At 43.7% G+C, this 16,056-nt stretch overlaps 1 protein-coding gene and 1 long non-coding RNA gene across 7 annotated transcripts in view; one reads left to right on the top strand and one right to left on the bottom strand.

Annotated features, from left to right (window-relative positions):
• LOC148004131 (uncharacterized) overlaps positions 1 to 16,056 on the top strand; it is an 876,089-nt gene that overhangs the window by 839,670 nt on the left and 20,363 nt on the right. The gene's annotated exons all lie outside the window — the stretch shown is intronic.
• Arhgap20 (Rho GTPase activating protein 20) overlaps positions 3,608 to 16,056 on the bottom strand; it is an 84,573-nt gene continuing 72,124 nt past the window's right edge. For 2 of the 6 annotated variants that reach the window (NM_001434330.1, NM_213629.3), the window contains 4 exon segments: positions 3,610 to 8,827; positions 9,953 to 10,064; positions 11,030 to 11,219; positions 13,324 to 13,433. In NM_001434330.1, the coding sequence (NP_001421259.1) occupies positions 6,996 to 8,827; positions 9,953 to 10,064; positions 11,030 to 11,219; positions 13,324 to 13,433 (2,244 nt within the window). In that variant the 3' untranslated portion in view covers positions 3,610 to 6,995. 6 annotated transcript variants of the gene reach the window in all.

Raw genomic sequence — 16,056 nt, 5'->3', positions numbered from 1 at the left:
CTACTTTGATTGAAGCATTTTCCAGCATGTTTGTTACTGTTATATAGGAAAATGAATGGTTTTTATGTTGACTTTTTTAAAAGTTCTGGTGTAGCCCTTGGGCTATTTGATGTATGATGTGACTTCTCTTTATTAATATTTTCTTCATTTCTTTCTCTTACTGCAGTAGCTAAATGTCTTAAGTACCTAATGGAACAAGTAGAGAGTGGACCCCTTGTCTCACCCTAGATTTTAGAGGAAATATTTTATCTGCCCCAACTACTATGTTGGATTTAGCTTTCTTTTGAACACAATTTATTGTGTTTCCTTTGTTACTAGTTTCTGTAGATGCTTTATCATGAAGGAATGTTGAACTTTTGTCAAATGGCTTTTTCTGCATCTCTTAAGACAGAAATCACATGATTATATCTTAAAATGTCATATTACATTTGAGTACATTGGTTGAGCTTTGTGTTTAGAGACTAAGTGAACCTAGTTACGATGTATGTGATATTCTTGACATGTTCTTTATTTGATTTGCAAGTGTTTTGTTGAAAAAATGTTACATTAATGTTCACCGAGATTTACCTATATTTTCCTTATCTAGTTTTGTTATGATAGTAATATTGCTCTGTTGAATGAATTTGGTAGCATTTCCCCCTTTCAACGGCAGTTCAAGAAGTGTTGGTCTTAGCTCTGTCTTAAGTCTGCTAGTATCTAGTATTGAATCTGTCCAGTTTTGTGCGTTTCTTTGCAGAGTGATTATAGATGTTTAAACAGACAGACAGACAGACACACACACACATTTATTCAATTTTAGAGATATTTATGTGCTTTGCTGAAAAAATGTTAATTTACAGCTGTTGGAAGAAATAGTCCACAGATCTGTTAAATCCAACTGGTATAGTGTGGCTCTCTAGGCTTTTTTTTCCCTTCTGAATTTTAGTTTGGAAGACCTATCTACCCACTATCACTGCATTATGACCTTAGGTATAATAATATCATACCTTGATATCATAATATCACCTTCTTGCCTTGTGGTGTTTTCTCTATAAAATTGAAAGCTGTAACACTGGGTGCAGAAATTCAGTCTTCTGAGTGAATTCTTATCCTTAAAGGATGTTAATTTTTCTTCTTAGTTTGGGTTTTATTGCTTTGAAGAAACACCATGACCACGGCAACTCTTATGAAGGAAAACATTTAACTAGTTCTGGCTTACATTTTTGGAAGTTCAGTCCAGTATCATCAGGACAGGAAGCATGGCAGCATGCAGACAGACATGTTGCTGGAGGAGCTAAGAGTTCTCCATCTTGATCCAAAGGCAACCAGGAGGAGGAGGGTATCTTCTACACTGCATGGAGTCTGAGCATAGGAGCCCTCAAAGCCTGCCTCCACAGTGAAGTACTTCCTCCAACAAGGCCACACCTCCTAATAGTGTTACTCCCCCATGGACTAAATATATTCAAACCACCACAGAGTTGTTTCAGTTTGAAGTCTATCAGATTTGAGAATAGTTAGTTTTGGGTCTCCCATTTGCTTGGTCAGCTGATTTCCATGTTTTGACTCTCGCCTCCCCCTCATCCCCAATTAAGGTCTTTAATTCTTTAAGAGACAAGGTAGCGGTAGTGATTCCAGCCAGTCTGTACCCTTTAAAGGGTGAATTGAGACTCTTTTCATTTAATGTCATTATTGATTTGCTATTTCTATTTCCTGTTTTTATTGGTTTCATTTTTGTAGGGGTAGGTTTGGACTAGGGAATTACTGGTCTACTCTTTGAATGTGTATTCCTTCCTAGCTCTTCATTGCTCATTTAGTTCCCTCACAAAATATTACCTTTTTGTGTTCTGGTGGATGAAACCTCTGTGTATAGTTTCTTCTAAGTCTTTTCTTTTGTGCTGGCTTGAACTGAGTTGCCTTACCTTGTTCTTCTCTCGACATGGTTTTATTTCTCTATAACTAGATGCTTTTGCTGGTATGCCAATGGCTATTAGGTAAACCAATCCTTCTAGGGTTTGAAATACATCATTCCCACGCTTTTCCTGATTTTTTATCATTGAAAACATGTTCATGGTAAACATGAGTAGAGTGTTCTCCTTATGGCCCTAAACATTCTTTGCTTGGTAGTTTTGCCACGTTGACTATGGCTTACTGGGGAGTGGTTCTTTGGTTATGTCTAGATGGGATTCTAAAATGCCTATGTTTGACTGTCCATTTTCTGTCCAGGTTTGTGGAATTTTCTGCTATAATCTCTTTGAATAAATAAAAATAAACATAAACAGAATCTCCATTCTAAGGCCTGGCTACCAGGAGACTGCTCCTGGCTCAGTACACTTCTGTAGTCTGAGGCATGGTGGGTGTAGTGCCCCTCAGGTGACCTTAGGGTATCTGTGGAGAATCTCAGTTCAGACTTGTCACGATTGTCTTTGTCTCTGCAGCTCATTCTATTCTTTCTGGACACACTGCATTTACACAGCCCTGTGCACCTCCACAGACTGGGTAGTTTCCTTCAGGTTGCTCTTCTCACCTGGCCTATGTCTGGGAGCAGGTGGATACTGCTGACCTGGCTTGTAAACAGGTATAAGCAGTGTGCTATGGGCTTGGCTGGGTTTTTTGTTGTTATTGTGGGGAAAAAAATCCCCTTAAGGCTGATCTCTTTTTTTCTTAACTTTTTCTAATAGACAAGACCTTTTTTTTTTCTTTCTAATTTTGTACACTAATCTATCCCATGGAGATGGTTTCCAGTTGATGATCTTACCTGAAGTCTTGACTGTTCGGACCTTCGTGGTTCTGTTTCTTAAGTTACCTAGGTAGGGCCTGCCTGTCCCACTTGATGTGTCATTCCAACAGGAATGGCCTCAGCATTCATATATTTTGATATCGTCCGCTCAGTCATTTCATTTTGGGGGTAAAGATATAAAGTATTTCCTTTACACTTGAAAATTCTAGGCAGCAGTAATCCAGTTCCCATGATCTGGTAGAGAAGGCATGAGTCTTTATGGTACCCATTTTCTTTTCTCTGAGTAACAGACTATTTCAGAAGGTTTTAGCTAATTTATTCTGTTCTTTTATACAAGAGACTGCAAAAGTTAATTTCTAAATTTAAGTTAATGTAATCTAAAACACAGAGAAAACAAGTAGTATTTAAATCTTAATGTCTACAAGCCTGAATTTTATATTGCTATGTGAGGTGCAAATCTAAATACTTCCAGTCTGATGAATGAAAATAATGAAAGACACTTAAGATGTCATCTAAAAAATGTTTGTGTCCTGATGTTATTATCTAATAGGGACACAGAGGACAGCATTCTAATCTAATAGTATTAACAGTATGTGTGTGTGTGTGGGGGGGGGCGGTGTGGTAAATAGATTTTAAAACCAAAGTTTGCAAATTATACCTTAGAGTCTTCTTCCAATGCTACCAGAACAATTCACACTGCACAAAGATGAAGCTCAAGGTGTTTACTGTATCTAAAAAGGAAAAAAAGTAGTTATGCAACCTGAAGGCAGCTCAGAGATGGAGCAGTACTCAGGGCAAGCAGGCGGCAGAGGCCTTGGGGGAACTTCTTACTTTCATAGGAAACTTTGCTTTTGAGAAGACCTCATAACCAAAATGAAAGAAACTGAAGCAAATGCTTTACCCAAATTTATTATTCACAGTATAAAACTTACTGGGAGTAATTAAAAAAAGAAAAAACAGAAGAAGCTTGTTCTTGGGTTGACAAATTAAAACCTTTTGATTCAGTGTTATGACCTGCTAAGTAGGCTATTAAGAAGACAGTTATTAACATTAGATCGAGTCCTCATTAAAAGTAATTTATTTCTCCAAAATCTGGATAGAATTTAGTGTGTGTGTGTGTGTGTGTGTGTGTGTGTGTGTGTGTGTGCGTACGCGCACTATAGAAATACAATCAGTAACACTTGAGAAAGTGGATTTGTCCTTTCTACCTAGCTGGAGCCAATCTAGTTTTTCTAGGTTCTGGATCCCTTTGAAACAGTGGCTAAATTTATGCAGAGACCACTCGATAAACCTCAAGAAGTCAAAGATATAGTAGTCATGAGAAACTGTCATACATCACAGGTTACCTCAAAGAACAGATATCTTGGTGTGTGTATAAAGTCAACTTGGTTCTTTCATCAGAATGGCCTAACTGTGAGAGAAAATCTCATACACACAACCAAAGTGAGCTGTTCTTTCGTTTGGTATGTGGACAAACTAGTCCACATTGCTCCAGGGGTTACAATGAATAGACACAATTTCTGACAAAAGGGGGACTGTTAGGTATAAAACATGACTTGTTTGGTAAACGAGATTTAAAAGTATAAAAAGGAAAAAGACAATTTCACTCCTTTTCCCCCTAGAAAAACTATGAGTAAAAACTTAAGGCCACAACTCATTGTGTATGAAATGGTCAACTCAAAGGGAGCTCAGGTTTGCTGAACAGAAGAATTCTCCGCAGTGTTTCTCTGTGGGACTGGTAACTGCAGGGTGGCATTTTATTTGACAGCATGGACTCCATACGCGTCCATTTTCAGTGCTTTGAAAACCAAACAATTTTTAAAAGTTAGCAGCAGTTTCTGCAAGGTACAAAAATACACATTTGTTACATAACACGGTAATAAAATTTGTCAAGATATATTATACAAACTCATAGCATTTGAGATAAAGAATCAGTCTAATATATTATAGATTGATGGAGTCTAATAAAATGACATGTCTGTCTTCAAATCATACAATACTTTACAGCAATATTAACAGACTATTCACATTAGGTATCATGGGGGAGCATCTAAGGAACAGAGCCAGCAGGGCTGGTGGGGAACCTTACCAACTATTTTCTTCTATGCTTCAAACCGGTGGATGATTTTCTACTGGCCATTACGAAATGGGTAGGTGTGGGGTTAGAAAATAGCCAGGACACTTCGTTGGTTCAGGAGACACATCTTACAGAGAGGCCATCTAAGCCATGAGATCTTCATTCACATCTTGCAGTTCTGACAGTAGTATGCTCTAAGGGGAAGAGTTTGACTTGCCAACTCTATACACTAATCCCCCAAAAGATCCATATGGATATGTAGGGCTCTCCATATGGAAGTGGTTGGTTGCATCTGGCTGGGATTGCCAAGTATCATAAAGGAGCTCACTGGACACAGTTTTAAAGGTAATGATGATTAGGGCTGACAGGGCCATGCCCGAGAGGTAGGTGGCACTTCAATAACAATACTGAGACAAGTCCTTATCCTGTAACTGACAATGTGATGTTTAGGAGAAGGGAACGTCTACCACGAGTTTCCTGGGGACTGGTAGGAATAATAATTTGGGATAAGCTAGTTTTTGAGTGGATTTTTTTTTTTTACAGGGATTCAAGAGATCACATAGAGTCTAGGAAACTTCTAATAGGTGAGTATCTCAAATGCGCATCTATCTTAGGGCATATCCTTCCATTTCATTCTGGCTAGGGAAGGAGACATCCTGATGTAGCCTAGAAGGTGAAGAGGGAGGACAAAGGTTTATGATAAACTGCCGGGGTCTAAACTTTAGTATTTATAAACCACAAGTCATTTGGGAAAAGTGGAGAACTTAAAAAAAATCCAAAAGGCAGTGGCCACCAGAGACAGCAACTTCGTTGTGTGTCCCACTCAATAACCTCTTACAGGCTGCCAATCTCTAATCAATAACAATCTTGTGGGATGAAAGACTAATTAACAGCCGTCCCTTATCTCCTCCTGCCTGACTGTAATCTAACAGAGAGCAGGGCTGCAGTGAAATGTTTCCACAGAGATGACGTATTGATAAATACTGCCTGTGGAACAAAGAAGGGGGTGCTGTTGCGGGGAACTGCCACTTTTCAAAATGAGAGAAGTGTCACTTACAGAGAGGAGTTTCACAGGGTAACTGGCCACTAAGTCTAAGCCAGCGGCCATTTTCTGTGATAGCCTATATATTGTAGGACCCAGCTTCCTGATCTGGACGCATCTCTGCACAGCTTTGCTTACTGACACGGTGTCAGCACGACACAATCGCATGGATGTTGATACCAATACCGGCATCTCTTGTTTCTCTGAAGTCTTGCCTCTGAGATTAGTCAGCCAGAGGAAACTGACCTTGAGATTAATGTCTCCAATTCTCACGTGGCTGTTCTTCTGTGCTGCTAGAGCACGTGCTGTCAGCAGGTTCCTTTAAGTAGGGATAAGTTACATTCCCAGAACACAGGCTTGCTGCATAGGGACTGTGGGAAGGACACTGAAATGGGCAAACCCTTCCTTGTCTTTATATCTTCATTTCTGAAAGATATATGTGAACGCCTCAACCCTAACAGTAAAACACCACCACCACCACCACCACCACCAACCAACCAACCAACCGACCGAGCTGTACCGGCACTCCTGGCTCTTTGCCCGCTAGTTTCCTTCACTCTGCCTTTATCACCAGAGCTGGTCCCTAAAATGACCCAGTGAAGATGAGTGACGTGACTAAGAACAGCCACAGAAATGGCCACTGACTTGGCTTCAGGGACAGGCTTCACATGATTTCCTTAGTGAACCTACATGCTTTTCCGAGTGGTTCAGTGGCCCCTTTTCTTATTCCCTGGGCTTAACGATGTCTTCTCTCTGCCACTCCTCTCTATGTGTCACAGATGCTGCATTTAAGGTATTCTGATCCTCTCAAGACACCCCAACTCTCAGATGGCTGACACGAGGAGGCTTCTCCTACAGAGAACACTCCCTCTACCCTTCTGTCAGTATCTTAAAATCTCAGAAAAGGAACTCAACCCATGCTTTAATAGGAAAAGCCTTTCACAACTTTAAGATCATGAAACATCTTGACAGGGTTTTGCCACGTAACTGCATCAAAGAAACTGCCACGTTAGCAATGATTGTCCTTGTGCTACCTATCCCAGGTGCCTTACAGGCGGGGTTATCTCATTACTGTCTGTGTTTTTATTGGCCCAGTCCCTGTCCTTAAAGACTTCAGGTTGTTTTGATAGCAGATTCTTATTGTAGGCAGTGGTCTTTGGTTAATGTCTGTCCCCGTCATTGCAAACTGTCGCAGGTTCCACACCTGTGTTGGCTGCATCCTCTGAGGTCTCCAGACCTGAAGAGGCTCCTTCCCAAGGGTTATCACAAGGGTACTGCCCTCCACTCTCCTCTCCCTCGTGCAACTTCATACCAAGCGTGAGTCTGCTTCCTGCCAGGCAGAACGGGGAGCTGGCGTGTTGCTCTGAGTCCTGACAGGCATAAGAGCTGAGCCCACAGGCAGTTTGCCCAGCTCCTTCATCTACCCCTAGGTGTATGTCCTCCTGGCTCTCTTGTAGAGAGTCAGCCTCTGGGGTCCCAGCAGCACATGCAGGTAATTCCAGAGGTTCTTTTAAGGAACAGTCTTTTCTGTCCTCGGGTCTGGCTGCTTTTGTTTTCTTTTTGAGGGACCAGTTTTTTAAAGTGACCAAGCCGCTTCTCAACCATGTGCTGGGGTGAAGAGTTACAGAATGCATTTGTGGTAGCTGCTCTGTGGTACCCTTTCTTAAATAAGCTAGGTGGCTGCTGGCCTGCCCCATGGAGGGACCCGGCATTCCAGAAACGAGGCTGGGACTGTCACAGTCTGAAGAAAGCTCTTCCTGTTTTCTCTGAGCCCGAAAAGTGCAATCTATTGGAGAGGAAGTTTCTGTGGGTGTAAACACCGAGTGTTCAGAGATCTGAGAGAAAGCACTGTCCTGGGAGCTTACCGAGGAACCTGACGGGGATGTGCCGGGGGAAGATAAACTGGAATAGCTAGCCCTTGGGCAAAGGTTTAGTCTTGGGGGCAAAACCTTCTCAGTACTTTGGTTTGTGCTGCTGCTGCTCTTGCCCACCTCAATCCCCATGACCAAACTCTGATTAATGAGCTTTTGCCCCTCCATTTGCAAAGACTTATGCCTTTTGAGATAATCCTCTTCGCCATGCAAGAGGCCAGCCTCACAGCTGGTTTTACTTTGCTTCTTTGAGTAGACCCCCCTGAGATAGGACAGCTTGTAGTTCTGGTCATCGATGCTGGGTTCGGAACAGCGCCGATGCGCCCGTGAGCTCTTCTGGGCATCTGCTATGTGTGGTGGGGAGAACCTGCATGCATCTGCTTCAAAGGGCTGCTCCCAGGAATGGTCCTGGGAGGACATGTAAGATGCCACAGAAATGGCCACTGGCTTGGACTTAGTGAAAGGTGTCTCTTGATTTCCTTCATGACCAGACAAGCTTTTCTTCTTAATGTTTTCATTAGCAGTGTTCCTCTTGCTGACGTCAGTGCCCGTCACTGAGCTCTGTTTAAAACACCTCTGATCCCCTTTCTTCTGAGGCTGGGTCTGCTTCAGGTAATCCTCATCCTTTCTAGAGAGCACGGCATCACAGCTGGACTTGCGTAACTTCTTCTGGTAAAACTCCCGGAGATAGGAAAGCTTTGCGTCTAGATAGTCAATGCTGGGCTCTGAGGAGCGCCGGTGCCGCCGAAAGACTTTCCGGGCATCTGAGGCAGTTGCAGGCAGGCAGCTGGGTGTACCGGGGCCATCGGGGGCCCTAGTATGCTCCCCCAGTGAAACCTTCCTGTAGGCTACGAAAACACTCACCGGCTTGGTCTCCAGGGGTTGTTTCGTTCGAATGTGCTCCTCTTTAGACTGATCTAAGTCAAAGTTGCTCAGGGTTAAAAGGCCTTCCGCTTCGGGCGGTTCAAGGTCATAGTCACTGAGGGTTAAGACTGAGTCCATGCTCCTGCTACCCTGGCCGAGCCGTTTGACCAGGTCGCTGCACGGGGCATCGGCATCCTCATTGAGCTCGTTTTCTAAGCTGTCATAGGAGGAGTCGTTCAACTGGAAGCAAGACGTATCTGTGGGCAGAGATTAAACCACAGTTAACATTCATTCCTACAGATCCAGCCCGTGCTGCCTTAAAGGCAAGCCAGGCTGTTTCTCTGCCATTTTCATGTCTAGAGTTCAAGCTCCTACCCCCAAGGAGAGAAGCTTTAAAAGAACTTATGTGTGGAGGGAGTTGGAGACCCAGGTAGGCCAATGCATGCGGAAGGAGGCCAGAGGACAATTTGCTGAAAGTCTACCACATTGGTCCCCAGCAACAGGGAATTAAACTCAGGTTGCTGTGCCTGATTGTGGTGGGCTTTAGCGCCTTCCCCAACAAGCCACCTCGTTTGCCTAAGTCTTTTTACCCTCCCAGATGTTAGTGCCCAAGACGGAAATCTCCTAGATTCATCCCAATTTCTAGTGAAGTGACTTTTTAAGGTAAGGGTTTCTCGAAGCAATGGATACGTCATAAAATGAAGAGAGGATGAAAATGAAAGGAGCTAGCATCAAGCTGACCTGGCTTTGGAGTAAGAGTCTGTTTTCTAGCATGGGTGTGCTGCATACATCTTATACAAGCTACACGCCAGTCTCCTTAAAACCTCTCATAAAGCCCTTTAAAATTAGGCCGTTGCTTTGTTTGATTATCATTATTGTAAAGATTAAATGCTATGTTTCATAGATGAAATATTGATGCATGCTGGACTGAAGCCAGCAGAGTAGTAATTGGAAGTAAGGAAGTTATACTATGCAGGTTGTCTGTCTATGAATTTAGAACCCTCCCTCCCCAGCCCCCAGCTCAAAGATGCTAGTGGTTTCAAACTGGGTCGTAACCTACTAGAATTCTGAGGTCTTAGAGTCCACTAGGAGTTGGGGAGATAAGAAGCCTCCCAAACCAGGATTTCTTCTACTTCCTCTAGACTTTTGATTCCAGTTTCAACAACAGTGGCTCTAATACAGAGTTTCTGTTTGTTTAAAACAAGGGTTCAACTCTTCAGTGTACAACTCATAGGCTGAGGCCTAATCCCACACACATATTAACCCCCTCAGCAGGCCTTCTGAGGAGGAAGGAAAGCCCTGGGCCCCACTGACCCAGGTCAGAGGCTCGGGACAACCGGCCTCGTCATCTCCACAGACAAATACCTAGTTCTTCACAGTACCTGGGGTGTGTTCTCTGTCGCTTCTCTCAGAAAGCTCCCCCAAGAGAGAAGTGATTTCTTCTCCAAATATCCTACAGCAATTTTCAATCAGAAATTGTATAAGGAGAGAAACCTGTGTCGAATGGAGAGGATTCAAGCGTTATTATCCACAAAAGCTGTTGTTCATTTACGCTGTACTACACATCCTCATCTTAACCACAAAACGGAAAATGGGGAAAACATTCGGAGGCATACAGAAGCCCCGCCGCCAACTGCTAATACTATAGACTGTATACAGAGCTGAGTCTGGGCCAGCAGAGGACACTTATCTGTGGCACTGGTGTAACACTAATGCTTTACATCACTGGCTCTGCCTTTTAGACCAGGGCAATGCCAAGCATTCTCCATGGGGTGTTTTGGGTGAAGAAACATAACTTTGTTATTCAAGTTGATCACATATCAGTAATAAGGGCGTGCACACAAGGATTTCTCGTGTAAAGGGCAGGCTGCTGTAATTTTGGAAGAAGGCTCCTCTGGGGAGTCCAGAAGGAAAGGGGAGGGATAGGAAGACAGCAAGGAAACCTGGACAATCGCTGACTACTCTTAACATGGCCCAAAGGTGCATATGAGGAGAGGTGTGTTTATGTCGGCTCTGTGCTGCCACAGAGATGGCTGAGAACTGACCAAAGGTCTCTGCCTCAGCAGCTGAGAGATGGTGTGAATGAAAGGAACCTGGTGCCTCAGACCCCTGATCAACAGGCAGGCACAGGGATGGGACCTCAGTCTCTACTGTATCACTGGGAAAGGAATCACTGTAAGGGACTTCTCTCAGGATTGTGTATCTGGGAAATGTTGGCGCTGAGAATTGAACGCAGGCTTGTCTTAACTCAAAAGTCTTTTTTTTTTTTAATCGAAGTAACAACTGATTCCCCCCCCCCCCCGTTTGATATCAATTTGCCATAATCTATACGAGGACAGAATGGTCAATAACCCCCCATAGGAAAGTCTACATTAGCCATTTAAGAACACCATGAATTTCAAATGTATCAAAATGGGGAGTGAGGGCTCGGGAACATAAGAATGAAGAAATGTCATTACCTTTTTTGTAAATTCATTTTCTAGCTCTGGACTGGAGGAAGCAGGAGGCCAAAGAATGCTTGGAGCGATACACACTGCTAAGTTAAATGCAGTCATCTGATTAGATAAGGAATGTTGTTCAATGTTGTGTAATACCCCAAACAGATACCTTAGGAAAACAACATTGGCTCTGGGAAGCTGATCTAATAGCCTAAAGACAGAAAAATGCAGGACGTTTTATTAAGAAACTTGTAAAGACAGGCACCCCTCACTCCACCTGCATGGGAAACCATGCAAACCGAACAGGCAAACCAGGAGCACAGTGCAGAAGTACAAGAGTTGGCGGGCAGAGCAAGGGGCACAACACAGAAGCACTGGCAGTTGTTTTCTCTTGTCATCTTCACATCTCAACGACAATGTAGAAGACTGTATGAAGCACGTTGCCTGCTATTACCTCCAAGGAAAGCAGTTCAATATATATTTTTTTAACTCAGGCAACTCCTGCAACATTTTGTAATAATCCCAAGCAAACCCACAAAAGGCATCCTCAAAAGATTAAAGTATGCCTTTATTTTGAGCAGTAAGGTGGGAGTGCTCCTTCTTGGTGAGAACCCAGGTCTTAGTCACGGAGACTTCCAGGTTTGGTCTGGGAGCCAGGCTCTCTTCCCACCCAGGTTCCAAAGGCAGCTGTGCCCCAGATCTGTCTCCTCTGGCACCCAGTCTCATGTGCCAGTCAGACTTGAATTATATTCTCCTTGTGTTTCCCACTGTTCTCACTTTATGTAAGTGATATAGTTTTAAATGATTACTCACCAAAAATCACTTTTACTATCACCCATAACACACACACACACACACACACACACACACACACACACACACACACACACTCCCCCCCCCCCCCCGTGTGTGTGACTTTTCCTACAAGAACCTACAACTTTAGGAAACAGGTACTCTGACACCTGTTGCCCAAACAGCAGAAATCTTTCTTCAGTACAGTGGGCTGCTGACAGTGACTCCAGATCAAAGACCCTGAAATCAACCAAAAGATGACTTGGGTGTTTCCCATAGGAAATAAAGCATCTAGCACATGCTTCCCAGGTCACCCGATTCTGTAAGGGTGCCAAGCCTTTGGGCTGCTTCTATACTGAGCAACTGACAGCAGGGCATCCAGTACTTGCTTACGGGACTAAATTCTGTCTGAGAGAAGGACAGTTGACTGACTGGACTGGTCAGCATCCTCGGCCTACAAGAAGAGCTGATACGCAAATTAAATAAACAAAAGCTTTTTATTAAGTGTCATAAGCTTTTTATTAAGTGTCATAATTTCACATTAAAACCAGACAAGTGATATTTGGGATCCAAGATTTTCATAAACCAGAATATTTCATTTTTATAATGCGCACTAACGCACACTACAAATTCTCTTACAATGTGGGAAATAATTCAGGAACACGAGGTGATGAATTCTATGTGGAATTTCATTGGACGGCTTTAAATACTGTAGGCTCTGTGGTGGTGTTTTTTGTCTTACCCTGTAGACAAGGCTGGCAGTAATGCTCCTGCATCAGTCTCCTGGGTGCTGGGATTACAGGTGTGAGCCACCACACTTGGATGGGACATTACATTCTTTATTATGAGCCTGAGACTCTGTAAATCTCCTTTCCCCGCAAGGAGTTAACTGCCTCCCTATGGTACCCTCATCACACTCAACAAATCCTTTTGTAGCAATGGCTTTCTACTGTTATACGCCTCTACTTTACACATCTTCTCTACCAGGCTTCCTGGAGCCAAGGGGATGGGTCATGTTCTCGGCATGGCTCCAGTCACCAATTGAGTCAGAGACTCATCTAGTTGTAGATGCTTCTCCTACAGGAAGACCCAGCATCCAATGGGCTAATGAGTTTCGGCTCCTATCAGATACAGATGAATAGAGGTAGAGATATATAATGTAATTATTTCATGTTAAAATAAGATTATGGAGAAAGGTGTGCCTCAGTGGCAAAGTGCTTGCCTGACACCCACGAGGCCCCAGGTTTGATCGCCAGTCCTGAGGAAGAGGATACGGAAATGCAGAACAACTTTAGGGGCTGTTGCTGGCGAGGCTGGCGGCCTGAGTTTGATCCCTAGAACTGCATGGTGGAAGGAGAGAAGTGACTTCCGTAAGCTGTGAACACACACACACACACACACACACACACACACACACACACACACACACACACAGAGTAATTTTTAAAATCAGAAACAATTGATATTTGAAGAGAAAGGCTTAAGCAAGTACTTTAACGTGTATTTCATACTGAAGTCATTACCTTTGAATTGTATTTATTTTTTCTTCATCATTTCCTTGATCCATTACACAGACCCAGTGATCATACAGATCTGATGAAAATATACTTTCTGGGATATTTCTCAGAAAATCCTAGATGAAGGAAAAAACCCCAATATTTGATTCATTCTTATGCACATTATTTGTTAAAAAAAATAAAAGCGCCCCGCCAACTCTCCACTGAATCGTGTGAATCCAGGAAGCCTGCGAGTTGACATTTTCTTTAAGGACCGACAAGGATGATCAATTCTGGCCTGCTGTTGAAAAAAAAACGACAAAAGGCACCCTATTCTGCTGAAGCTTTTGGCCTGTAGACGTTTTGGCAAGCTAACATGATGGGACCTGGCCGTCTGCCACCTCAAACCCTTCCTTCCTCCTTTCTTTGAAATAGCAAGTTCACGGAAATGCACCAAGTTATCTGTGAGGTTTGTAACGTGGCAATCACTCATGCCACCCCTCTGTGTGTAACTCACAAGTGCTAGGCACTGCTGGGCGTATGTGGGATGTAGACATGAGTCAAGCAAGTAGCTATGACCTTAGAACATTATTTTCCAGTGTTGGTGCACAACGGCATCAAGGTACTTGGTTGTTGTATCCCCAGGAAAGTAAGGTGCTTATGTATGCAAGGGAAGAAAGCTCGCAATAGCTAGGTTCTGGGAGCTAGGTAGGGCTAGCATCGTGTGCCTCATGTTGTAGTGAGTGCACATATGCATGTCCTGTTATCTTTTCTGCTAAGAGCACAAGCAAAGATGGGTATACGAAACCAAGCTATGACACGCACAGGATAGAATCACAGGTCATTGCTGTTTTGCAGTCTTTGTTTGCAAAAAAAAAAAGTTTTAAAGATAAACTGAATTTGGTCTTCATTTTAAGGGGTGAGGGGACTGGTTCTTGGACACTGATCTGTGTCCCTTTTGGATCAGCACTGACCAGGCCAAGTTCGAAGTCTGCTCCCCACCCAGTCAGTATTAGACAGGGAGAACTCAGGTGAGGGAGATGGCGGGCTACCTTCCCAGGTACCTGTTTATGCCACAGAGACAGGCGGGGGTCTGAGATTAGGCATTTTTAAAGTTGCGATCACTCTCTCTGCAGCTTATAAAAGCCACTGTGCAACCTGGTGCTCCCTTATCACAGAAGCTGTGGTAACGTACTAAGGTGAGAACAATTAGCTAGCTAGTTGTGTGGAATTCTTCCTTCTTATGGGTTCACTGGGGCAGGGACAGGCCCTTGCCTCCCTGGCATAGATGGCAATGTAAAGTGTAGGTCGGCACAGTCAAGGCCATTACTGAACTGTTACAAAGTGTCACATGGACGGTTAATAGAGGGAGGTCTGTCAACCATAACCAGATGTTAAAATAATTAAAAACCCCTGTAGCTGTGCCGCCTACTTATTTTTTCTTCATTTTTTGGGGGGTAGAAAAGGCTGGCTGCTTCGGTCTTCCTGTTTTTATTATTCGATCATAAATGCACCTAGACACTTGTGACTCAGATATACTCTCACGAAAGCCACCTCTGGTGTTCTACTTCCGGATCAGCACCACTTTAACAGGCAGAGAGTTACCAGGGGTGAAATCTCTTATTTTAAAAGCGGGTCAGTGAGAACTTGTGGCAGTACATGCTCACACAGCAGGGACCGCAGGTTATGAAATGTGACCGCCCGAGCTTGTGGTGGTGGTGGTGGTAGGGGGCGGAGGGGCGGCATTCTGGATAACAATGACTTGCAGTGCTCAGTGAAATCTTTCCCTTTGACACCAGAGCCCAAGCTGACAGGACTTTCTGGGTCCTGTGGGACGAACCTCTGGACTGATGAGCTTCCCTTGAAGGAGGAAGAGAGAGGATCCTACTGCCCTGAGCAATTTCTGTCCAGTCACAGTTTGGAGCGCTAAAGTTGTATCGAGGCAAAACTAGTTGAGTTTAAAGAAAAAATGACTTCAGACTCTTTTCTAAAGAAAGATATGCACACACACACACACACAAGAAGAAAGGAAATGAAGGCTCAAGCTTTATCTTATCTCTAAAAGCAAACGAAATAGCTGGGAATAAAAAAAGTACAATTACACAGTGAAAAGACTTCAGTTATACGGAACCCACTTAGCCAGACTCTTCAATCATCTGGGTGCTCTTTTCCTTTTGCACAGACTGGAGCATGACTCAATTAAGACTGTGCTTCTCAATAGTTTAGGGGAGAATTTTAAAAAGTGTGGTACCGTGAAGTAGAAAGCAAGGGAAATGTTTCTACAGCACGGGCTGTGTCTGCTAAATTAAGGAGAGTGAGAGTCTCTATGAGACCTTTCTGTGAGATGAGGCCAAGCTGATGGTACCTGCTTCTACTTTGACACAGCCACCTGGTTATCACCATGTGCGTGTATGGTATATCCTGTCCGACAGATCGGATGGCCCTGGCTCATTCTTGGGAGTGGTATTGGTCCCTGCCAAAGCCCATAGCAGAGTTTAGACACAGCCCCTCAGCAAACACATGAGTTCTTACAAGTTGTAGTGTCAACTCCATCTGCAGCAGGCCAGTCTCTGGGGCAGGGGAAGACAAGCCCTTCCCACCATAGTCTCCTTTGCTCTGGGTCCTTCGATGAGACTGGAGCCTCTTCTACCCTGGCTCAGTGCATCACAAACCCTTAGGGAAATGGAAGACTGGGGCGAGACTGTCACTATGGACAGAAGCTCTGCTCACAGCTCGTGTCCTGTTCTTTTTCCAAAATCA

Source organism: Rattus norvegicus, chromosome 8 (genome assembly GCF_021556685.1).
Source record: "Rattus norvegicus strain SHRSP/BbbUtx chromosome 8, alternate assembly SHRSP_T2T, whole genome shotgun sequence".
Lineage (NCBI taxonomy): Eukaryota > Metazoa > Chordata > Mammalia > Rodentia > Muridae > Rattus > Rattus norvegicus.
Note: the sequence above shows the minus strand (reverse complement) of the source record. Positions and strands in the feature narration are given on the sequence as shown.